The sequence below is a fragment of the Barbus barbus genome (genome assembly GCF_936440315.1).
Source record: "Barbus barbus genome assembly, chromosome: 10".
In the NCBI taxonomy this organism is placed as follows: domain Eukaryota; kingdom Metazoa; phylum Chordata; class Actinopteri; order Cypriniformes; family Cyprinidae; genus Barbus; species Barbus barbus.
The window spans coordinates 8,394,094-8,420,354 of record NC_136738.1 but is presented as its reverse complement, the minus strand read 5'-3'; the positions used below and the strand labels follow the sequence as shown (position 1 = coordinate 8,420,354).

General features: G+C 35.9%; 2 protein-coding genes across 4 annotated transcripts in view; both read right to left on the bottom strand.

The window, feature by feature from the left end:
* The window catches only part of LOC306876127 (cyclic AMP-dependent transcription factor ATF-2-like), a gene marked incomplete at its 3' end in the record, with an annotated part of 28,306 nt that extends 16,541 nt beyond the window's left edge, over nt 1-11,765 (bottom strand). The window contains exons 1-7 of one of the 2 annotated variants that reach the window (XM_079427082.1): nt 10,873-10,998; nt 10,630-10,726; nt 10,426-10,544; nt 5,653-5,778; nt 4,261-4,439; nt 3,357-3,471; nt 583-669 (exon numbers count right to left, since the gene is read on the bottom strand). In XM_079427082.1, coding sequence (XP_079283208.1) covers nt 583-669; nt 3,357-3,471; nt 4,261-4,439; nt 5,653-5,778; nt 10,426-10,544; nt 10,630-10,726; nt 10,873-10,980 — 831 coding nt within the window. In that variant the 5' untranslated portion in view covers nt 10,981-10,998. Of the gene's footprint in view, nt 1-582; nt 670-3,356; nt 3,472-4,256; nt 4,440-5,652; nt 5,779-10,425; nt 10,545-10,629; nt 10,727-10,872; nt 10,999-11,731 lie in introns of those variants that run through there. The other variant, XM_079427081.1, reaches the window with a different exon arrangement.
* Nucleotides 11,766-12,155: 390 nt separating this feature from the next.
* On the bottom strand, nt 12,156-15,736 carry LOC306875942 (ATP synthase F(0) complex subunit C3, mitochondrial-like). 2 transcript variants are annotated; one of them, XM_079426769.1, is made up of 5 exons: nt 15,676-15,736; nt 15,426-15,500; nt 14,579-14,641; nt 13,458-13,648; nt 12,156-12,729 (listed from the first exon to the last, which is right to left on the bottom strand). In XM_079426769.1, the coding sequence occupies exons 1-5, from the start codon at nt 15,700-15,702 to the stop codon at nt 12,615-12,617; spliced, it is 471 nt and encodes a 156-aa protein (XP_079282895.1). In that variant the 5' UTR covers nt 15,703-15,736; the 3' UTR covers nt 12,156-12,614. The 2 variants fall into 2 exon arrangements, with proteins under 2 accessions (XP_079282895.1, XP_079282896.1); XM_079426770.1 differs by having other exon boundaries at nt 15,617-15,681.
* Between the last annotated feature and the right edge of the window lie 10,525 nt (nt 15,737-26,261).

Sequence of the window (26,261 nt, the reverse complement as noted above, 5' to 3'; positions counted from 1 at the left end):
ATTAGAATGATTTCTGGAGGATCATGATTCATGTGACACTGAAGGCTGGAGTAATGATGTATGTCTGAAAGGTTTAAATGTCAGATATAAATTACATTTAAAAAAATATTTGAATAGAATACAGTTGTAATAAATAAATTGTAATATTTCAGAATACTTTTTACGTCACAATTTATTTTTTACAAACAGAAATTACATTTTAATATATATTCAATTACAAAACAGTTGTTTTTAAATTGTAAAAATATTTAACAATATAACTATTACTGCATTAAAAAAAAAAAAAAAAACTCTTTCTCTAAACTTTCTCTAAATGTTTTTGCATGTACATTTCTTTACAAACATGGAAACAGCTGATCTCTAGATTTTCAAAGTTCATGTCAGCATCCACTACTTCAACAGTCCAGCGACATGCCCTCTTGTGCTCTTGTACAGGAACTACACAAAGCTCAATGTTGTGTGACTGTTGTGGACTGTGCATCCTCAGTCCCTCTGGGCTGAAGGAAAATCTGCTTACACTAAAATATGCTTCCAAATGATGGGCATGTGGATGTATATGTAAATGAGAGGGGTGTAAATTACCATCTTGGCTTCTGATTGGACAGGCTGTGGAGAGGAGGGGCCAGGGATTCCAAGGACACTAGGCACTACGGTGACTGGTCTGACCAGCTGAAAACACACAAAGACACCACGGAAAACACCAATACATCAATGTACCAGATAATAACACCACAGTATTTGTATATTTCTGTAAAAAAAATAATAAAAAGGGCCTCCTGCCAAAAACAAAACCCGGTAACCCTTTAAAGGTGTCCTTGTTACACGTTACTTGTAATGTCCTTACTATTATAATAACAATAAATTATGCATAATTACATGCAAGCAACCCAAAGCCAAACCCTAATTCTTACCCTAACAAAATAGTAAGTACATGCAGTTAATTAATATTACTCAGTACTTAAATGTATAATTACACTGTAACAAGGACACCTTAAAATAAAGTGTAACCTAAATCCTATAGAACAAACTGCAGTAGGTATTAGGGAATATATTTCTTTGTTTCTTTTTTCCCCATCTCTCTCCTTTCCTCCTGCTGAAAGCCTACGGGACATAATCATATACTGCTCAGTGTTCCAAACAGATCATCAAGCACACACACACACGCACAGGTTCTGAACTGCCCCAGACACGTGTGTATGAGTGATAATGTGTCTCTGCATACATTACTGCACACCTTACAGGCTGACGTCATGAAAGCGGTGCAGTGTCCTTCATCTACCAACACACATTTAAACACACTCAACGCACTGGAGCCGTGTTTAAGAGTGCTTAGATCACTTCCCAGCACACTCATGATGGATTTGTGGAACCTGTTTACATCTGGTTAGGGGACAGATTGGTTTTTACACATGTACTAACATGCGTCACAAATGTGTCTCCTCTGACCATTTGATTTGAAGGGGAAGGTTTTTAAAGAAAGGAAAACATCTAATTCTGAAGATTCAGTGTTGTTTTAGTCAAGCCTCTGTATTAAATGTACTTTGGATGTTTGTGTGTGTGTGTGTGTGTGTGTGAGACCATACACGGCTGTGGATCACATCTCTGACAAACAGCGCCCAGGATAAATCCATCTACTACATCATAATTTTGCAGCACTGGAACACAAAGGAGATGACCTTAAAATATCTAATTAGCCAAAAAAACAAATCCGCCCTCTACAGGCATTTTGGACGTGAACCAAAAACTCCAAAACCTATTTAGACAGCATTTTAAGGCATCACAGATGTATTCGAAAGGCTTTTCCAATATTAGTCTGCTAATATACCTTTGTTTAGAAATTCTATGCCAACATGTCCTTCACAGACAGAATGAATTCTAGTTCTTTCTCTGAAGTTCAATTATACTGTTGTCAAGGTTTTTAATGTCTAGTATTGTCCACCCTCTTTTAGAATTAAAGAAGTCATATCATGGAAAAAGATATTACAGAGTTTACTGTATTACACACTGTAACTCTCAGAACTCTCAACCTCCTGCTCAGTCCAAAAATAACATTTACTGAAACCTATGATACAATGTTTCTGGCTGTGTAGCAGCCTTCTGAAATGTATTTTTTAACAGTCCCTGATCACGTCAGTCTGATCTTAATAGCACACATCTTGTTATCAGGGGTTGGTGGTTATGTTAATGAGCTCATGGTTGTAATGTCTATGAAACTTGTAGTTACCTATGTTAAGTCAAAACCATGTCAAACTTTTTGGCCCTTTTAAATAAGCACAGTTACGGAGAGACATGGAAACTATGGGAGAGGAGAGAGTGCAGCAGGACTGGGAAAGGATCTTGAGTCAGGACTGAAACTCTATTTGCCCAAAGCGTTATTGCAGCATACGTTGAGGCCGCTCACAAGGCTATGCCTCCGACACCATATAAATTTCTGAATGACCCATTTTTGTTGCAGAGTTTTCACAAATAGTCTGTGTGGACTGGGGAGAGAGTTTAAATTGTGAACATTAGGTTTTCTACAAAGCCAGTACCAGTCTTTATTAAAAAATAATGTAACGATCCATTTAAAAACGTACATGTTGTTGGTCATCACTGATTTAAAGTGATAGTTCACCCAAAAATTTAAATTGTCATTAATTACTCTCATGTCGTTCCAAACCCGTAAGACCTTCTTTCATCTTCAGAACACAAATTAAGATACTTTTTGATAAAATTTGAGAGCGTTTTGACCCTCCATAGACAGCAAGAGAACTATACCACATTCAAAGCCCGGAAATGTAATTAAGGACATCAATAAAATAGTCCATGTGACAGCAGTGACTCAACTGTAATGTTATGAAGCTATGAGAATACTTTTTGCGTGCAAAGAAAACAAAAATAACGACTTTATTTAACAATTTCTTCTCTTCCGTGTCAGAAACATGCGTGTGCATTCTTCTGCTTGCAAACAAGCTGCAGTGAATCAGGGTTCTACGTCAGAAGGCCGGCTCCTGCGTCAGCAGCACCACACGCATGTGTCGCGTTACTCTTATGAACGTGTGTCCAAGACTGACATGGACGAGAAGAAATTGTTGAATGAAGTCGTTATTTTTGTTTTCTTTCTCGTAGCTTCATAAAATTAAGGTTGACTTAACTGCCTTTCTGGGTCTGGGAACATTTCAGTTGCGTTGCTGTCTATGGGAGGGTCAGAAAGCTCTCAGATTTCATCTAAAATATCTTAATTTGTGTTCTGAAGATGAACGAAGGTCTTACGGGTTTGGAAGGATATAAGGGTGAGTAATTAATGACAGAATTTTCATTTTTGGGTGAACTGTCCCTTTAATGATGTTAGAGAGGAGTGCGTGTGGGACACTCACAGGAATGGCAGTGGGTATGTGTACGCTGGAGCTGGCGATGGTCGCTGGAATGGCGACTGGCATCGTCTGACCATTTGGCAGCTGCAGCAGAACCGGAAACGTGCCAGACACCGGACTGAAGACAGACAGAGAGATGGGGGAAACAGAAACAAAATTCATACCAAATGTTACATTAACATAATTGTAGTACAGAATTTTTATGCAAAGTCTTGTAACATAAATAGGCTACAAAAATAAGCTATTCATGATTCAAAGTCAACATGAAACCGCAATTGCACAGTATTTTACTTTTGTAATGTGACATTTTAATGAGGAGAAACAGGATGGGAAATAATTTTTTCCATCAATAAATATATTAAATGGTAAATAATAAATGTTTCTCATCAGAACTGAGTCAGAGGTGACTAAGAGTCAATCACATTCACAATGCTTATTTTTAATATCTATAGTTATTTACTAAAAACTATAGGCAAGATTAAAAAATAGAGATATAAAGCTGTTTAGGGCAGAGCAATTATTATATTTAATTACATACTACAAACGCTTTTGTGATAAATCATGCAAAAAAAAGTATTAAAAAGCAAACAGTGTCAATCATTTTGTGTTCATGTTGACTTTAAGTGATAAGAACATAAACATAAACAACAACAAATAGAATTTTCTCTTCAATTGGTGTGTGAAACAAAACAAAAGGCTCAAACAAAACCTGTCTGATGGTCGAGCACTTGTCAGTTCTATGATGTAAAAGTAAAGGCACATGGATCACAAGCAACTGAAACTAAATCATAAATTCTCCAAGTAAATGAGTGACGAAAACCAAACACCGAATGAGGTGTAAAAGGAAAAAAAAAATGATGGTAAACTAAGAGAGGAGCAGAATAAGTAACATTTAGAAGTTACTTACACTATCGGTCTACTAGAGGATGGGACCTGGGTTATAACAGAGTTAGAAGTTGGAGATGGGAGAGCTGGCTGAATAACAACACCAGCCTCATTGCTGGCCAGTAGTACATTGGGGACTTGGAGGGAGGCAGGACGGACTATAGTGGATGGAGGCAGAGAGGTCGGCTGCAAAGAAACCTCCTGTAAACACCACACGAGAGCCAAGCTGCATCAACCGCTCACACAAAACTACACTGTCCATTACTGATCTTATACTGTTTCTGACTGTGTTTGTAGCTTTTACATCATAGGGAGCACATACATTATTCATCTATGAATTAAAAGACTGCAATGTAGTGTTCTACAGTTGAAGGATGACAGAGGGCATCAAAAAAATCTGTCTCAAAAAATTACTTCACTGCAATCAAAAGTTTGTGAGTAGGTTTTTTAATGCTTTTAAAGTTAAGTCTCTTATGCATTCCAAAGCTGCATTTATTTGATAAATATTATTACAATTTAAAATAATGTTCTACTTTAATATTTTAAAATGTTATTTATTGATTTCAAAGCTGAATTGATTTGTTCAGCATCATTACTCCAGTCTTTCACATGAAACTGTGATGTATTTTTTTCAGGATTCTTTGATAAATAAAAAGTTCAAAAGAACAGCATTTATTTTTTTTAACACAATTTTATCAATTTATTGTTCAAAAGTTACAGTTTATGTATCAATTTATTTATTTTATTAAAAAAAAAAATACTGACCCCAAACTTTTGAACAGTAGGGTAACTACTGTAATTAAGAAATATGTATATTTTCAGCATTTTGAGAGCTCACATTAGAGAAGACGAGTATAAAAAAAATCATGCTTCTAGAGATCACAGAGCACTCAAAGTGAATGTTTATTCACTAAAACTGTTACAGCTTCAATCTTAAAAGTCAGAATCAGCATATTTGCTGACTTGGGAAGGAAGTATCATCTTTCTCACACACTCTAGATAACAAAGAGCTTTCTTCATAGAGCTACAGGAAGGAGGGAAAAAGATTGTCTCTCTATGAAGAAATGTATTTTCATATAAAAGCCAGTAGCTCTGGGACAAGCTAAATCAAGCAGCAAACACCTTTCACTTATGGAATGAGGGGAGAAGGCAGTCACACAAACCTGGACTGCTAAAACATAGGCTATAGGTAGGGAAAACTACAAATTACTGACAACACAGTTCTGCACAATATGAGCCTAGGATCCTCGAGGTGAACTTTCCCTAACATTGCTCTACTACAAGCTCCTTTGCATGAAATATTCTTACTAAACACTTTCAAGTAACTACCACACATAGAGGACCTAAAAAAGTCCTAACCATTACTATGCAAGTGTTTATGCAGCTCTCTGTATAGGAGAGTCCTGAATCTCACCTTGTCGTCAGTGGTTGTTGATTCAGGGTGGGGAAGGGGACTGTCTCGGTGGGACTCAATGGGTGGGTGCTCCTCTATTTTGTTTCGAACAACAGGAGTCGCAAGGGGGGACAAGTCCAGAGGCAACTGCAATAACAACATGCAGATTAATGTTTGATTATGCATATGCAGTGCCCTCCATAAGTATTGGAACAGTAAAGACAAAATTGCTCTGTTGGCTGTGGAGTCAAGCCGTTTGCAAATATGATTAAAAGATTAATATGAGACAAAACTACAGAATGTCACATTTTATTATTAGCCGTTTCAACACATACATGTTTTACCAAATAAAAAGAACAGCACTTTTAGAGTTCATCCCACTCATTGATGTGATCATAAGTATTGGGACAGTTGAACATAAGGCAGATATAAAATATTAAAAGCTATTATTTAGTTGCAGATCCCTTGCACACAATCACAGCAGTGAGTCTGTGACCCATATATATCACCAGACTCTTGGTCTCATCCTTTGAAATACTTTTCCCAGCCTTTAATGCAGCCAATTCCAATTGTTGCTTGTTTTGGGGAGTTTCTGCCAAGTTTCTTTCTCTCCTCTCCAGCTGGTGAAATTCATGTTCAATCGGATTTAAATCTGGAGATTGACTTGGGCAATCTAAGACTTTCCATTTCTTTGCCCTTATAAATTCCTCAACTGAACTGGCAGGGTGTTTTGGGTCATTGTCCTGATGCAATATGAAGCACTTCCCAATGAATCTGGTGGCATTTTCTTGAACCCTTCCAAATTCATTCTGCTACTGCCGTCATACATTAAGTCATCAGTAAAGTTGAGAGGGCCTGTTCCAGAGGCAGCCATGCATGCCCATGCCATGACACCACCTCCACCATGCTTTACAGATGAGGCTGTATGCTTGGGATCATTGCAGTTCCCCTTTTTTCCTCCACATTTTTGCTTTCCCATCACTTAGATAAAGGTTCATCTTTGTCTCATCGGTCCATAAACACAGTTCCAAAACTCTTCTGGCTCACCTTTGTGCTTTTTTGCAAACTCTAATCTTTCCTTTCTATTTTTGGTGCTGGTCAGAGGTTTGAATCTTGCTGTGTAGCATCTGTAATTCTGTGTCAAAGTCTCCTGAGTACAGTAGATTGTCAGAGCATCACCCTAGCTTTCTGGACGTTGTTGGTGATTTTACAGACACGTCTTTTAGGATTCATTTTCACAGCTAATAATAAAATGTGGCATTCTGTAGTTTTGTCTCATATTCATCTTTTAATCATATTTGTAAATGTCTTGACTCCACAGCCAACAGAGCAAATTTTGTCTTTACTGTTCCAATACTTATGGAGGGCACTGTATATCACAAAATCAGCAAGGGAGGAATGAGCTTTTATCCATTGGCATTGAAAAGTATTTTAAAATGTTACATTTACATTTAGTCATTTAGCAGACACTTTTATCCAAAGCGAATTACAAATGAGGACAATGGAAGCAATCAAAATCAAGAAAAGAGCAATGATTCGCAAGTGCTATAAAAAAGTCTCAGTTAGCTTAACCTAGTACACATAGTAAGGGTTTTTTAATTATATAATAAATAAAATGAAAACAGATAGCATAGAAAAAGTATAGAGAAGCTAGTGTTATTTTTTTGTTTGTGTGTTTGTTTTTAAGAAAACAAGCAGTAAATGAATTGCGTGCAAGTCTAAACGTTTATTGTTTTAAGGATAGAATTAGAATAGAGAGTGCTAGAGTTACAGGGTCAAATAAAGATGGAAAATATGTGTTTTAGCCGATTCTTGAAGATGGCTGAGGATTCAGCTGCTCGGATGGAGTTGGGTAGGTCATTCCACCAGGAGGGAATATTTAATTTAAAAGTCCGTGAAAGTGATTTTGTGCCTCTTTGGGATGGCACAATAAAGCGACGTTCACTTGCAGAACGCAAGCTTCTAGAGGGCACAGAAGTCTGAAGTAATGAATTTAGGTAAAGGGGTGCACAGCTAGTGGTGGTTTTGTAGGCAAACATCAATACCTTGAATTTTATGCGAGCAGCTATTGGTAGCCAGTGCAAATTGATAAACAGAGGAGTGACGTGCATTCTTTTCGGCTCATTAAAAATTAATCTTGCTGCTGTGTTCTGGATTAATTGTAAAGGTTTGATAGAACTGGCTGGAAGACCTGCCAAGAGAGCACTGCAATAGTCCAGCCTGGACAGAACAAGAGCTTGAAAAAGGAGTTGTGAAGCATATTCCGAAAGAAAGGGCCTGATCTTCTTGATGTTGAATAAAGCAAATTTGCAAGACAGGGCAGTTTTACCAATGTGGTCTAAGAAAGTCAGCTGATCATCATTCACAACCCCAAGGGATCTGGATGTTTTTGAAGGAGTTATGACTGATGTGCCTAACTGGATGATGAAACTTTGATGAAACGCTGGGATTGTTGGAACCACAAGCAGATCTGTCTTGGCAAGGTTGAGTTGAAGGTGATGGTCCTTCATCCAGCAAGAAATGTCTGTTAGACAAGCTGAGATGCGAGCAGCTATCGTCGGATCATCAGGATGGAATGAGAGGTAGAGTTGAGTGTCATCAGCATAGCAGTAATATGAAAAGCTATGTTTCTGAATAACAAAGTCTAGTAATGCTATGTAGACAGAGAAGAGAAGTGGTCCAAGAACTGAGGCACTGCAGTAGTTAGATGTTGCGACTTGGACACCTGACCTTTCCAAAATACCTCAAAGGACCTATCTGAGAGGTAAAACTCAAACCACTGGAGTGTGGTACCTGAGATGCCCTTTGCCAATAGGGCTGACAGGAGGATCTGGTGGTTAACCGTGTCAAAAAAAAGTGGGTTGAAGCGCCAGCAGAAGGCAGTGTAATGAAGTGGTCTTTAAGAGAAGCAGTCTATCAGCGGAAGTTTAAAATCAGCTTGTAAGTGTATTTACTTGTCTCAGTGTTTAGCGCATTTGCCGTTGCTAGGAAACGCTTATTTTGTTTACTAGGATGAGAGTTGCTGAAATCGCGTTTGGTCTCGTACTGTATCGTGTATCTTGTCAGTGTGTGCACTTGCTTGGCCATTTGTAGTTGATAAACAGGAAAGTGGGTTCAAGCGCCAGCAGAAGGCAGTGTAATGAAGTGGTCTTTAAGAGAAGCAGTCTATCAGCGGAAGTTTAAAATCAACTCGTAAGTGTATTTACTTGTCTCAGTGTTTAGCGCATTTGCCGTTGCTAGGAAACGCTTATTTTGTTTACTAGGATGAGAGTTGCTGAAATCGCGTTTGGTCTCGTACTGTATCGTGTATCTTGTCAGTGTGTGCACTTGCTTGGCCATTTGTAGTTGATAAACAGGAAAGTGGGTCCAGCTGAATTGAAACGATCATTTGTTAGATTGGTATAATAAAGGTTATTATACCGCGGCAGCGGTCGCGGCAGTCGTCGTGTGAAGCCCTCTTAGTGTGAAGACCAAAGAGTGTAAAGACCATCGACTCTACCGTGCGACTCCACCGGGCAGGGACACCGGCAAGGGATAGTAGTAGCTTTTTATTTAATTTTTTCATTGATATGTTTATTATTGAAATGTTGTTGTTATATGCATGTTAATTTTATTTAATTTCTTTATTTTCTTAAATATGTGGGTAGATAGTATTTATAGAGTTGTAACTTTTTAGTTTTAGTTACTTTTTCTTATTTGTAAGTCGCTTTGGACAAAAGCGTCTGCTAAATGACAAAAGTAAAAGTAAGTAAAGTAAAGTCTGTAGTTCTCTAAAAGAGATGGGTTTAGGGTGGTTTTCTTAAGTAGTGGAGCTATACCAGCCTGTCTAAATGCTGAGGGAAAAACACCAGTGTGAAGGGATGTGTTAATGGCTTGGCTTGAAGGAGATGAGATGAAATAGGATCAAGCGGACAAGTAGTAGGATGAGTTTGGAGACTTCTGCCTCAGAGAGTGAAGAGAAGGATGTGAACGAGTGTGTTTTCTGGTAAGATGTGCTTGACAGATTGTGGAGTGGAAAATTGTGCACTTATGTTTTAAATTTTATTAATGTTAAAAATGTTAATAATTTTATTAATTAAAATGTTATTTTAAATTAGTTTCAGAAGTTACATTTTGATGGTTACACTGATAGATATTTGGTGCAGAAAATTGCATTTCAAGTATATTTCACAAAAAAAAAAACAGCAAGGAACTTTCTGAAATTTTGCAATCAGAAATTTTGAAGTAGAAATGTTGTTGAAGTAGATTTACAACTTCTCGAAATTATTTGTACAATGTATAACTGATGAATCATGCAAAATAGGACCAGGAACCTACTAAAAATCTTAATATAATGACTATTTTTGAGACATTTGTGTTACAATGACAATAAAACCCAATTTCACCTTTAATCCCAAAAGTTTGGGGTGAGTAAGATTTTTTTAAAAGAATGAATACTTTTATTGAGCAGGCACAACTGTTTTCAACATTGATACTAATAATCATATTTTTTGAGCAGCAAATCAGCATATTAGAATGATTTCTGGAGGATCATGTGACACTGAAGACTGGCGTAATGATGCTGAAAATTCAGCTTTGCATCACAGGAATAAATTACATTTTAAAACAAATTCAAATAGAAAACAGTTATTTTAAATTGTAATAATATTTCGCTATATTACTCTTTTTGCTTTGGTGAGCATAAAAGACTCCTTTCAATAAAAAAAAAAAAAAAATCTTATCAACCACAAATCTTTGAATGACAGTTTAGTTGCAAAATGATCACACAGCTGAGTTATAAATTGACATCTTTACCTTTTTAGCGTCATCCTCCGTGGCCTTTTTAAAGTCATGCTCAAACGGGCTGGTGAGCTCATTAAACAGCCCGACCTCCTCGCAGTTCTTCAGGAAGCGGGTCGGTGTCGGTGTCTGGTCTGCAACAGTAGCCCATAAAGCCATGAATAATAATAGTTCATGTTCATTTGCTTTTATTGCGAACCGCTGAATTTTCCGACTCACCAGCAATAATGACACTGTCATTGCGTGCTGGACCAAATCTCAGGGTCATCTCATGCTTGTGTTTATGCACCGCCAGGTGGTCTTCATTTGTGAATCGCTGTTGCAGACAGACAGTCATTATGTAGATGCATAAACCAAACAAAGTAGTATGAAACAGAAAATGGACAAAACAGCATGTAACTTAATTGGAGTGTATATTTAAATATCTGTTAGTGCTTTAAGTGTGTAACAGTGATCACATGCCTGTCCGCAGCCAGGAGCAGTGCAGAGAAATGGTTTATCATCACTCATATTCACAACTTCAGTCTGCCACCTGATAACATGAAAAAAGTCAAACTTGCAATTTGTCATTCATCAACAACATAATTTAAAGCCACACCCAAGAACAAAAACACGTGATTTATATATCAATCTGCATTATTCAATATCCATAATCATGTGCAATAGTAAGTATTACTCTGGGCTACTCTTACTAAGAGCTTAATGATTTGTTTTGTGTCAGACCAAGCTGTCAAAGCAGGTTTGCCTGGACATAAATAAGGATTTTATAAGATTAAAAGCAGAATAACAGGGATTATGCATCACTATAAATTTAAACACTTGACATTGGCCTCTATGTGTTTATTAAACCACTCAGTAACTGACATACAGTAAAGAAATGTGCTGCAATGACCAGGCTGATGCTCACTGATAACAGCACAACCTATTGTCACTTTCTGCTTTAAATTCCTCTAAATAACACTGTATCTCTATATCTTCACAGAGCCAACCTCAAAGCGCCCGTGTCTTTAACCACAACCCTGCATTTCTTTAGTGTATTTCCAGCGACACAGGACTGTATCAGCACTAAACAGATTGTTTACATCAGACTCAGTTGGCTAATCAATGCTTAGCCTCATCTCTCATTCATTTCAATGGGACCTCAGCTAGCTGTTAGCATGCGTCGCCATATTAATAACAAAGAAACACCGACAAGCTTTGAATGTGTCATAAAAATGCATTTTATGTTGTTACATATTCAGACGATTCTGCTAGTCACTCGAAAGCTTGTGTAAAAAGGCGCGTTTGTTTACAATTACTGTGTGTTGACGCGCTTACTCACCCGCAGGCTGAACCCTGAAGAGCCAAAGCCCACTTACACCACCTCTCGCGAGAGTTAGAAACTCCCCTAAACCCTTCAGTGTCGAGATTCTCGCGAGAATTAAGCACTCCGCTCAACCCAGGGCCAAGCCCTTTAAACTCTAATCTCGCGATGAATAAATGCTCTGCTGACCCTTTCAGAGCGAAAGTACATTGATATTTCAAATCTGTGAGATTTTGAAAATTTAAACTCGTTTTATATCAGATTTAAAGCATGACTTTTTAATGTAACGCATAATATTTGTGCATAAGCAAAATATTTTTCACTGTAGCTCTCTTCACAAGGTTAGACATCTGTGTAGCGTCTTTTCTACGTGTTAGTATAACATGAAAATGGTGTAAGTAATATTGTGTGAATAGAAATAAATACAGACACCACAAAAAAAAACAGTAAACCATTATCTAAATTTATTTAATGCAATTTACAAAAGCAACTGAGGTTTTAATTGGCTTTCAACCAACTGCTATAAATTGAAAGTCATACTATCGACCAGCAGTTTAACCCCTGAAAACATCTAAATGGACCCTTACAGTCTACAGACACAACATTATCCCTATTCTGATGTAGAGAAAGTGCTATCAGGTTCTTTATTTCCATGGCGAGTTTCAGCTTGATATGCCAGTAGCACCGATGGAGCGGTTGCTTTTCTCATTCAGTTGGCATGAACAGGATTGAGGGTTTAAATAGTTGAACTATTTTTAATTGTTACATGATTTCTTTTAACAAAATGGACTTTATATTCATACATTTTCTCTCGCAGAGACTGATAGCAGACGTTTTGGTAGCAACAGCAAAAATATGTAGTCACAACTATACTAAATGTGTTTACGTAACTAGCAGATTTTCACATGGCGAACAGGATCAAGAAAGCAACCATCAAACAGAAGAGCCCCATGGCTTCAGACAGAGCAAAACCCAGGATGGCGTAAGAGAAGAGCTGCTGCTTTAGAGATGGGTTCCTGCAAAATAACACACAACCGTCTTACTAAATCTTGCTTACATGGAGAGACATTTGCAAACATCTGGACAATGTAAGATCCATAATACTTCATTACTTTGAAATGTATGTTTACTTTGTTGGAAACAATACAGCTCACATTCAGAGGATAGTACATTTTTGGGATAAATGTTTTATTATTATTATTAAATTGAATGTAACAGCAAATTCTCTCATACTTCTACAGAAAATTGCTGTTTCAAATAAATGCTGTTCTTTTGAACTTCCTATTCATAAAAGAATCCTGGAAAAACAAAAATCAGTTTCCACAAAAATATTAAGCAGCATTATATTACTATATACATTACGTTATATATTATATTACTATTAATATTTTCAGCATTGATGAGAAATGTTTCTTGATCAGTAAATCAGTATATTAATGATTTCTGAAGGATCATGTGACACTGAAGATTGGAGTAATGATGCTGAAAATTCAGCTTTGATCACAGGAAGAAGTTACATTTTAAAATATATTCAAACAGAAAACATTTTATATTATAATAATATTTCACAGTATTATTGTTTTAACTGTTTTGATCAAATTAATGCACCCTTGGTGAGCAGAAGAGACTCTTTAAAAAAAAAAGAAAAAAAAAAGGTACTATCCCTAAATGTAGTGTATAAATGTAACATCATGAAATAATATATTATAATGTGAAATGAATACATAATTTCAACGTCTCTTACCTGGCATATCCGATGATAAGGCTCCCGAACACTGTTCCGATTCCAGCACCGGATCCAGCCACTCCCACGGTGGCAGCTCCAGCTCCAATGAACTTAGCAGCGGTGTCAATGTCGCGGCTCACAGCGCTGGTCTGGAAGCTCCTGAGGGCCACCTGAGTGAGGGCCGACTGAGGCAGGACAGAGGCACTGACCTACAAGAGGAAGAGAGGACTTACTTGACCTCTAAACGACCAGAGTCTTCGGTCTGCCACCTACTGTCCCATAACAGCAATAGCCAGAGAGCTCAAACATGATGTCTACTTCAATGACAAGCAATCACTTTTCTGACCGGGGCTAAATACCAAGTTCACAAGGAGTAGAGAAGTTATTACCTTGAAGAGACAGTCAGACAAAAATGAAAATTGTCATCATGTCATTACATTATTTTGTTAATCTTTGAAACACATTTTTAATAAAACCTGAGAGGTTTCTATCCTTCCACTGAAAGTCCAGGTAAACAAAACTACGAATATTATCAAAAAAGCTCATAAAAGTGTTGTGAAGTTAATAAATGTTAGTCCTAGGCAACGATTAATTGCATTCAAAAATTTGTGTAAATGTGTGTGTACTGTGTATACTTATGTATATATAGACACACATATGCATGTACATATTTAAGAAAAATGTGTAATGTTTATATGTATATAATATAAATTACATGAATATAAATACATGTAAATATTTTTTTAAAAATGCAATGTATGTGCGTGTCTTTTATTTTGGATGCTATTAATCACTGAGAAGACCTAAACAAAAAATAAAAAATTAATAGAGCTTTTTAATCCAAGTCATGTAAAGTGATACAATTACTTTATATGAAGAACAGGTTTAATTTAGACTTAACCAAAGTATTTAGAACAACATAAGGATAGAAAAAATGTTGACCATTTCCATTTTACCGTGAACTATCCAAGTAACATGCTTGCAGTGGATCAGAAGAGCTCCATTTCAAAGAATCGAGTAGATCAATTTAGTTTATCTTTTGTGTTTTTCTAACACTGATGCCTTGTACATCTTCTACAAAGCATGACATTTAAGAGTTACTATAAATGAAGAGAGATATATTGAAAGTCGAAATGCACCTCTGGTCTGGAAAGCACAGCAGCAGAAACTGGCCTGTACAGGGACCTGGATCCCGCACGCACCTAAAACACATACAAAAACACCGTGTTAATGGATTATTAATAACCTAAACACTTTTGTGAAAAAATGGTGAATTCAAACAGTGGTGAACAGTAGTTAACCATCTTCTAAAAGGCATGTATTCTGGAAAAAGCCAGTTTCTGAAGTACGTACATAAGTTACAGCTCAAGGTTCGCTACAGGACAGATGTGTGCTGGGAGCAACACTGAATTATGAAGACACGTTTATATTAGGAGTATTAAATAGTCTTTATATAGGACAGATCCATTCAAACCTCACCGCCATAATTGTCAAGTATTAACAAACAAGGCCAATACCAACAACCTCTCTATTACAATGGGCTGCTAACCTCCATTGTGCCCTTGATAAAGACAACTCCAGAGGGCTGCCCCTGCAACAAGTTACTCCAACTTACCAAATAACTAAAATGAATCTATGAGGTGGCAGAGATTAAATAGGACAAGACCTAGTTTTATGCGCATCTTATTCAATGCATACAAATACAAGAAATACCAGACTGGGTGGAACAACCATCCACTGACAAGATTAATGTGATATTAACCAGCCCAGGGTTTGACCTCAACCCGTTAAGCGTTTTCTCAAAACTTAGAAACTGAAGTAAAAGGTCAAAGGTCAACTATAACAACGCGTGACGTTTTACGTTAACGCTTATAAAGGCGTTTCGAAACGAATGAGTTACTGAAGTGGAGCCTGCAGGCCGCTTTCATTCACACACAGCTGCTGAAGCGCAATAACAGTGGTTTTCCTGAAGGAGTCTTCACTCACCAGGGCAGGTGTGGAGACGAACTTCGCGCAGGTGAACATTTTGAGAGGTGAGTGATTTTGAGCGGCCTGGGACTTCTGTAAGACAAAATATGAGGTCAGAGAAGATTTGTACGAAGAGCTGGAGAAATACGCAACGATTGCGTGTGCTAACACTATCCCGGTCAAACCCGCAGCTCTGAGATCACACAGACCGAAGATGAATGTAGATTTATGTGTTCTGTTTGAACGCAGTCGTTCCTATTCAACTCACCGAAGGCGGAGGTCGAGAACTGCGCATGCGCACAAGCGACACTGCGCGAAGACCCGGATATTGGCGTGACGTCAACGCAAGGTCGCTGCTTTCGAGCTTTATTGGAAAGCGCTCAGAGACAATTCACAATGCCACAGAAATCCAAAATAGTTTTGACTTTATCATAAGTACGCCAATATAATAATAATGTATTGCCATAATTGTGACAGTGGCCTGGAGCACAAAACCAGTCATAAGTAGCACGGGTATAGGCCTATTTGTAGCAACAGACAAAAAATACATTGTATGGGTCAAAATGATCGATTTTTCTTTTATGCCAAAAATCATCAGGATATTAGTTTGAGTTTTAGTTTAATTTATTTATATAGCCCATTTAATAAGGACAGAGCTGACCAAAGTGCTGCACAGAGAGATAGAATTAAACTAAAAATAAAATGAATTTAAAAATGAAAGGAAACCCAAATACACAACACTCACACAATAAAACTGTATACAGCAGTTTCTCCAGCCCATAAGTCTTTTTAAAAAGATATATCTTAAGTACAGATTTAAAAACCTCAACAGAAGTGGCTGATCTCAATCAAATAGGCAGGTTATTCCAACTGAGGTGCTGCCATTGAAACTTAAGTAGCCTAAAGATCATGTTCCATGAAGATATTTTGTAAGTTTCCTGCTGTAAATATATTGAAACTTAATTTTTGATATAGTAATATGCATTGCTATGAACTTAATTTGGACAATTTTAAAGGCAGTTTTGCCAATATTTAGATTTTTTTGCACCCTCAGATTCCAGATTTTCAAATGTGACCCTGGACCACAAAACCAATCATAAGGGTAAATTTTTCGAAATTGAGTTTTATGCATCATCTGAAAGCTGAATAAATAAGCTTCCCATCAATGAATGGTTTGTTAGGATAGAACAATATTTGGCTGAGATACAACTATTTGAATATGTGTAATCTGAAGGTGCCAAAAAAATAAAAATATCTTGAACATTGCCTTTAAAGTTGTCCAAATGAAGTCCTTAGCATTGCGTATTACTAATCAAAAATGAAGTTTTGATATATTTACGGAAGGAAATTTACAAGATATCTTCATGGAGCATGATCTTTACTTCATATCCTAATGGTTTTTGGCATAAAAGAAACATCGATCATTTTGACCTATACAATATTTTTTGGCTATTAATACAAATATACTTGTGTGACTTATGACTGGTTTTGTGCTCCAGGGTCACAAATAGTTGCATCTCAGCCAAATATTGTCCAATCCTAACAAACCATAGCCTACATCAATGGAAGGCTTATTTTTACAGCTTTCAGATGTATAAATCTCAATTTCTAAAAACTGACTATTATGACCGGTTTTGTGGTCCAGGGTCACAATTGTATTTTTGTACAAAGATCGAAAGCAGCCTTAAAGTTTTTCAGATGTTCATATTAAATAATAATTTGATTTTATTTATTTGCTTGATTTATTAATTAACATTTAAATGCATAACATTAAATCATAAATGGTCACGCAGAAAGAAAAAAAAGGGTAAATCTTAATTGCTATATATGAATAATTAATACATTTTTATTTATATTAATAATTATGAATAAGTCATAAGTCAAAATGATAGGTTTAAAATAATTAAGAAATTCTGAAAAAAAATGCTGACAAATACCTGATAATTATAGTATAAAAAGTCGAAATGATGACAAAAATTCGATAAGATAAAAAGTCTTTATTATTACAAAAACAAAATGTCAGATTTTTTATGTCAGATTTGATTACTTTGTCATAATTTAGACCTTTTTTGTCCTGATTTACCAAAGCATGAATTTCTTACATATTGGAAATGAGCTTCCGTGCTTTGAGTAATACTTATTATTTAATGTATAGTCCTGTTATTAAAGATTTATAAAATGCAAACATAACCGTTTCAGATTTATTTAGTGTATGTTTGTTCAGTTCAGCAAATAAAAAACAAAAAATTCTTTAATCCAACCATGCAAATCTAGATCACAGTACACAGTAGATTTACATGATGCGTTTCTCTGGTTTCTCAGATGTAGGCAGTGCTGTCCCAGAGCAGCCGTCACTGAGCGTCTGCTTAAAGCCGGACAGTTTCACATGCAGTATTTGTCTGCTTGAGGGTGATGAATGGCCTGTGAGTGCTATGGGCTGTGTGGAGGTTCAGGTAATGAGTGCATTGAAACTCTAGTGCAGTCCATCCTCCTCAGGTGTGATCAGTACAGGTGAAAGACTCTCAATCACTCCTGCTAATACAGACCGCAGACAGATGTATTAGCTGCGCGTGCAGGGTCCACAACACCCCACAATTATTTTGTGCTGCTTCTCTATCATTACACTGTAATATTGTTACATTTACAAATATATATGACATGTTATGCTATTTTATATTCAATTAAATTTGTTAAAAATATTTGCTTATAATGTGATATGTTAAACAGCAGATTCTTATTTAATTTGATCAGTTAATATAAAACTCTTGATAATTAAATATCTAATAAATTGTATTAATCAAAGATGTATGAAGTTAATTTTTGCCACATAAAAAAATTATAATTACGACATAAAAATGTTGAAATTATGACATACCAAAAAGTTTGAAAAAGTCCTGAAATTAGTGAAATATGACAATCTGACAAAGTTGATGCATTTTATGCCATATATGAAATTCAGATTTGTCATTTTATAATCACTCATAATTATGACTATGTATGACATTGTATGTAATATGTATTTAATTGAAAAGAATGTGCATTTTATGAAGGTGGCTTATATGTTTAATGGTAACACGTTACAATAAGCTCCCATTAGTTAATGTTAATGCATTAATAACATTAACAATAAGCAATCCTTTTGTTATGGTATTTTTTTTTTTTTTTTTTTTTTGTTAACAAATAGTTAATAATGATAACAATTCATTAGATCCTGTTTATTATTAGAGATCCAGATTATTATTTTAGTAGTAAATGCTGACATTGATATTAACTTAGATTTATAAATGCTTTAGTAGTATTTTTCATTGTTAATTCAGGTTAACTAATACAGTTAGGGTTTATAAAGTGTGTGTGTGTGTGTATATGTTATAGGGTTAAAAGCACACACAGAAAAATCTAAATTAAGATGGTCACTATCTTAGGAACGGAACAATAGCTTGATGGACTGTTTATTATCTGATGTTCAAAACATTCTAGCAAATGACAGAGCATTCAAATCTATTTCATAGCACTATTTTAATTTGTTCTGTAAATGGGATGCTTGCCCGTTCCCCGTGTCCCCTTTCCAGCAGAGGGGGTCAGTGAGCACCCTTCACTGGACCACCATATACTCACACTATTTCTGTAGCATACAGTCTGTGTACTATGCTTAAGTATGTTAGTTTTCTGTATGTGTAGACTAGAGTACCAGGATGACAGACTACATTTACCAAAATGTGCACTAAACAATAGTACACTGCATGCCATACTGCATCCCATAATGCAATGCACTCAACCTGTGAACCATAAAAAGTGATTTAATCTATCTCTCAAAAAAAGGTTTAAAGCTGTCACTTGGGCAGTGCCCTTTCAAAAGGTACTAATATGTACACTTTAGGTACTAATATGTACATTTAAGGTACTAAAATCTACCATTTATGCATGGGTAAATAAGATGTACCTTTTAGCTTTTGTAAGCAGTGACGGATTTTCACCTTTTATCTAAGACCGTTCACTCAATATGTCATCAAACTGCCAAGAGTTAAAATATTTTTATTAAATTGGATAAAAACAAATGCAGAATAACGGCTTTTATTTTGGTGACGATTAAACCGAAACAAACTACACAGAATTAAATTATACATAATTGTAATATCACATACTTTTAATATTGATATTATACAAAACTGTTCTAAAGCTAAAAAAATGGATTTCATATGTGTGTGCCTTTTTGCATTATTTGTTTAGATTTAAATTTGAAATTTGAATTAAAATTTAAATTAAATCAATTAAAAAATAATGTGTGTGTGTGTGTGTGTGTGTGTATATGTATGTGTATGTATATGTATATGTATATATGCATGCATGCATGCATACATACATACACAATTTTAAACAATTAAAACAATTTTAAAAAGTCCAAAATGAATATACATGCATAGACATTGAAAAAGGGATAATGGCAAAAATAACGAGCAGAAAAGTGCTTTTATGAGGAAGCCTATAAGACAGATTATTCACCAGGGAACAATATATGGATGTTTAATTGTCAGACTTGTAGTTAGTCTCTCTCTTTCAATGTCAGTACGATCACGTTTATCCTCTTTTTACCCTCTTGATCACTTACTCTAGTCTATATTTCCAGTTCTTTATGGTCCTCTCAGCACTCCTGCTCCTCATTCTCATGCTCGACTGTCTGTTTTTTTTCTTTACTACACATCCCTTCCCCCTTCAGCGAGTTGAACATCTTGAGAGGGTGTATTTGCATGCGGCCCTCATCAGACAGCACACACTCTCACACACACGGGCAGCTGATAAAAGGCATTGACCCCCTTAACCTTTGTGAATTACAATTTGTGCCAGCAGCACATCCTGTCAGAGGAGTGGGCACCCATGGAGCTGTATGTGTGCGTGTGTGTGTGTTGTGCAGTTGTTAGAGAGGAAAAAGCCTCGTGCGGGTTCTGGTCAACACCTTTGACAAGCTGTGAGAGGCGTTCAGCACACTGACAGCACCGGCAACAGAGAGAAACACACACGCACACACAAATGTGTGTGCTACATCAATACATAAAGACAGGCCCTGCACATGCACATGATAGGCCTACATGCTCCTGCTTCACACACACATTCAGGAAAAGATTTCAGGAGGGACTTTTAACACTGGAACCAACACACAATCAACTGCTTGACTGATGCTATATGCCACTGTACATATGATATATGATCTTCATTATATTTACCATCACAGGACATACCTCTTAAATGTATGTTTTTAATTTAAAACTTTTAGAATTAAATATATTTATATATAATATATAAGTTTGGGGTTGGTAAGATGTTTTTTTTTCTTCTTCTTTTTTTGACAGAAGTCTTGCATGCTCACCATAATTTGATCAAAAGTAATAATACAATAATATTGTTTATTATTATTATTATTATTATTTAAAATGACTGTTTTCTGTTTGAATATATTTTAAAATGTATTCCTGCGATGTGAAGCTGAATTTTCTGCATCATTACTCCAGCCTTCAGTGTCACATGAGCCTTCAGAAATTGTTCTACTGATTTATTGCTCAAGAAAAATTTCTGCTAATTATCAATGTTGTGGAAACCATAACATTTTTTTTTTTTTCAGGATTCTTTGATGAATAGAAAGTTCAGTAGAACAGCATTTATTTGAAATAAAACTATTTTGTAACAAAATAAAAGCCTTCACTGTCACTTTTGTTCAATTTAATGCATCCTTGCTGAATAAAAGTAAAAAAAAAAAAAATAATAAAAAAGAAATACTGGCCCCATTTGAACAATATCAAATATTGTACATTATAGTATATATTGATATATAATATGTTTGTGTGTATAAAATTATCTCCAGACATTACCTAAATCTGACATACCCCCCTTTGGAAAAAAAATCCTATTAAAATTAATTTGTTTTAAATGTGAAGAATTTATTGAAGAAAAATAATTAATTGTTTTCTTTTAGTGGAAGGGTTTAGATTATTATGGTTAGTCAATATAATGTAAAACAACACAAGACTGTGTGAAACTGTATGATGTGTCTAAACATGATGGGGACATTTTTTGGTCCCCATGAGGAAACAAGCTTATAAATCATGCAAAATGTAGTTTTTTGAAAATCTAAAAAGGTTTGTATGAGGATAGGTTTAGGATAAAACTTATATTTATATTAAAAAAACATTATAAAACCATTACGCATATGGAGAGTCCCCATAAAACATGGAAACCCAATGTTTGTGTGTGTGTGTCCAGCAGTGGCCCAGCTGGCTCTTCTCTCAGGCTGTGTGGTCTTAGTGGACATGATTGGCTCCTGTTTGAAGGGATTCAGAGATCTAAAGGTCGTTAGTATTCTTCTACAGATTGATTTTCTGAGCTGATCTATAACAGCACTGATCTGTGTCTGCCACAGTCTGGAGAAACGCTGAGATCAACACAACAATCCATTCCTCTCTTCTTCTCGCTGTCTTTCTCCTTAATGAACAGTGTAAAAACAATATAGTTTACAATACAATTGTCTGCAGTGAAAACATTGTGAACTGTCTGTGTGTAACAGCGGTACATGGTAAAGTTGTTTTTTTACTACTTGGATTACTTTTTTACTAATTGACAGTTGGAGGAAATGTCCTAATTATTTTAGCATTATGACTTTGTTGGTTATTATTGTCTGATAATAATGAAACTTTTCTCATTGCACAAAAAAGTAAGGGTTTGTGAGCATTACCATCTATCATGCAACCAAAAATGAGAATTGTTTTGCTGCATTTGAGATGATTTCAGAAGTCTAATTTGCTGTATTCTCACTTGATTTCATACTGACCCACAAAATAAATTGCATACCAATTTAGATGCCAAGTCACTTGAAGGTTTATAATCATTTAATAGAGACCCAGAACTGATGCAAACAGCTTGTAAAAAAGTGTACTTAATTATTTTGACGTGTTGACTAACATTATTATTTACTGTAGTGTTTTATCACATTTAAAGTTATACAGTATTTTACTACATTGCAACTTTATTATTACAAATGTGTAATTACAAAAATATTGAAATACATAAGTTTCAATAGAAATGACACTGAAGTGTTGCTACTGACAAGAATTTATGGTTAACAAATGTTCTTCAAAGACAACAGAAGTAATGAAATGACAAAGATGCATTTAATTAAGTGGATCAAAAATGTTCAACCAATTGCATTTAATAAAAAATTTGAATTATAATATTTAATTTCAGTCAGTAAAAATAACATTCGGTTTACAGTTAAGTATAGTATTTCGCAATGAGTACTCTTTAAAAATATGCTTCTTTTTCACAATGGTTTTGGGCCTCATATAACCACAAATCATCTCACGCAACATTCATTTCTGTTTATCTAATGCATCATAAATCCTTATAATCTCGCTGAATTTGACCTCAGTGACACCTACGCTTCATAAGACAATCCACAAGCTCATATGAGTCTTCAATACTCTGAGTAACACAGACAGACCGCAAGGCGAGAGAGAGCGAGACCAGTCTGTTTTCTCTTATAGATGTGAAAGATTCCCCTAGGAGCGATGAAATGTGTTTTTGACTGGAAACTAGAAATAGTCAGGCATAATAATACGAATATCACAGAGTGAATCATCAAGCCAATCGATACACTGAATTCATTAAGCTTGAGGTGAAAAGAGAAAATGACCTGGAGAGGCAGAGAGATGTCGTCACATGACCTGTGTGTGTGTTCACTATTAAGTGTTATTGAAATCAAATAGGCTGCAGGGTGAGGAGAAAAATAGCTCATGGTTTGACTAGCAAAACTATACATGCTCTTATCCACACACTCTCTCTTTCTGAGATTTTCTGCTCGACACCGAATGAATCGTTCAGCCAAAAATTAAAACTCTGTCATTATTTACTCATCCTCATGTCATGTCAAAATATAACGCACAAACTGTATCCCTTGCGAAAAAGTACACTTCAATATATATATAACAAAAAAAAAGAACACTCACATGGATAAATATGCCTTTAAAGAATATACTTAAGTGCAAAATGAATGGGTTTTCAGACACTTAATTGCACATTAACTGCAATGAAATAAAAATGTATTATAATTTAGATTTATATTAAATGCAATTAACTGAACTTTAGATTGTTTTTGAACCACTTAAGTAGGACTTCAGTTCATCTTTGAGTAGGTTCATACTGCATGTACTTCTATCGTCTTGAAATATGGTTAAATTATAATGCTGAATGTACTGACAAGCATTTATGATCAACTCAAATATACTTTAATGTCATTTCTATTGAAAGTTGTATTGTGTGTGTGTGTGTGTGTGTGTGTGTATATTTGTAATTACACATTCATAATGATGTTGTAATTTATTAAACTTCAAATATATTAACCTTAAATATAATACCAAACATATGCTTTAGTCAACACATCAAAATAAGTACTACTTTAAAGCATGACAATTTTTTTTTTTTGTATTATTACAAAGTGCACTTTGTAAGTATTAACAGTCTGAAAGTATCTCACTTTAACTACACTTAAGTGGCCTTTTATTTTATTACTATTATATTAAGTACAGTTTTTATTTATTTATTTTTTTTTAATATACTTTTAAGATTTAAAGTACACTACAAGTGTACATTGAATACAATTAAGCACACTTCTTTTTGGTACTTTTTGGAGCTTGACAACGTCTGGTTACCATTCACAGCATGGACATTCTTCTTCATTTGTGTTGCATGGGGGAAAAAACAAAACCACATATATGGGTTTGTAACAACATGAAGCTGAGTAAATGAATTACGTGAAGTGAACTCTTTCTATATATGTGGTCCTATATGCCTGCATGCGTAGTATCTGGGTGGGAGTGCGGCTGACAGGGAGCCGAGCGATGATTGGTTTACAGATGTGCACTTCCCTTCTGCTCTCCAAGGTGAGCTGGATTTACGACGGTGGAGTTTGATGGCAGAATTCTGTGCTGTTTAATCTCAGCCAGTGCAAGCTGATTAAAAAAAACCCTGATAATGGAAGACACATGACCGCTCCGCTTCTCACTGAATGGCGTACGATCGCATTAACACTCAAAACGCATGAAGATGGGTCTTTTGAAGACATCTGGAAGGGAGACTGAATCAGACACGAAAACACATACGTGTTTTAAATCCACATACATGTCGTATTTGTGATTTCCCAACACTTAAGCGGCGGTTTCTTCAAAGAAGGTGATTCACACGGACTCGCTTTGCGCTGAACCCTGGGTAGCGAGACCAGGTGTCATTAACATGTCAGTCACAGTAATAACCTGTCGAGCTTCTCTGATTTTTAATGGCCTGACCTAATGTCAGAGAGAGAGACAGCGAGAGACAGCCAAGGTGTGTGTGTGTGTGTGTGAAGCCCTGTGCTGCAGAATGTCAGCAGCAGATGCCAAACTCAGCAAGTTCCGGAATGCTCAATTAGTCGCTTTTATAGGCCCCATTAATAAGCATTAATTTTCTCTCCCCAGATATGAGCACAGCCAGTCTGCTCAGGGCCGTTTGGCAGAAACATTGGGCTCTCACACAGACGTACTCTAAATCCTTCAATACCTCCAATAGTTCAAAGGCCACCACAAAACTGCATCTCGTCTGTGGAAATGAAGAACATGTCATAGAGCTGTAGAAAAACATTGGCTGTTTCTGCTTCTAAGATTTTGCAGTGAGGTGGTCTCATGATTATTGTAATGCAAACGTTGATTTGATCCCAAGTGGTGGTGAACTGTGAACAAGAGAGAACATTTGCTGTTTTGTAGACCAAGAGAAGCTTGATTTGACAAGACTTCAGAATGGAAGTAACTCTCAAGCTGAGTTTGTATTGTGCTTACCATTGTTGTGTGTCATATTGCACAATATGACACCACACCAGTAGTTTATGCTTTTTTCTTTTATGTCATACTATATGATATGCACACTATCAAAAGTCTGGAGTTCAATTTTTTTTTTTTTTTATGTTTTTGAAAGAAGTCTCATATGCTCGCCAAGATTGCATTTAATCATCAAAATATTATATTATTACAATTTTAAATAACATAACCATCTTCTATTTAAGTATATTGTAAAATGTATTTTTTTTTTTTCTGTGATGTCAAAGCTGAATTTTCAGCATTATTACTCCAATCTTCAGAGTCACATGATCTTTCAGAAACCATTCTAATATTTTTGTGGAAACTGTGAAATTTTTTGCAGTCTTTGGTGTCCATTTTAATCTATTTAATGCATCCCTGCTGAATTAAAGTATTATTTGTGTCCATAAAAATTAAATAAAATAAACACAACAAAAACCATATTTTGGTACAACACTGCCAGAAACAGACTAAGGTGTGTGTGTGTGTGTGTGTGTGTGTGTGTGTGTATATATATGTATATGTGTACGTACCTACGTACGTACGTACGTGTGTGTGTGTGGCTGGGCCCAGTTAATGTGCAGAAATTTTCTGGAAAGAATGTGATTGGCTCTTTCTACTGAAAGGCGGGGCTTTCCTTCTTAGAGCTGCCAGATCTGTTCACGACCTGCACCTGGATTTAGTTTTCTTTCTTAAAATCGGTGGCAATCACTGTGGAAATATGTCAGATTTGGCCCCATTGGCCTCTTACATCACATCTGATTGCATCTAGTTTTATTGCTCTGTCTACTCTGGCTGTTTAAACCCAACTCCCCTCACATTAATGCAAACAGAATGGAGGTACGGGTGGTCCAGAAAACATCAGTTCAGCGTCACCTCTTTTAATCTGTCAGACTGTCAGAACCTGCAGCGGCTGTGACCTCTGTGACCTCTGAGCGTGAACACGCCGGACCACACTTTGTTGTTGATGGCAGGAAGGCTCACC

Coding starts and splice junctions, on each gene's coding strand:
- LOC306875942 (XM_079426769.1), bottom strand. CDS start 15,702: ATGCGCAGTTCTCGACCTCCGCCTTCG. Junction 14,642..15,425: donor TCGTCTCCACACCTGCCCTG/GTGAGTGAAGAC, acceptor TATGTGTTTTAG/GTGCGTGCGGGATCCAGGTC. Junction 12,730..13,457: donor CTTATCATCGGATATGCCAG/GTAAGAGACGTT, acceptor GTTATTTTGCAG/GAACCCATCTCTAAAGCAGC.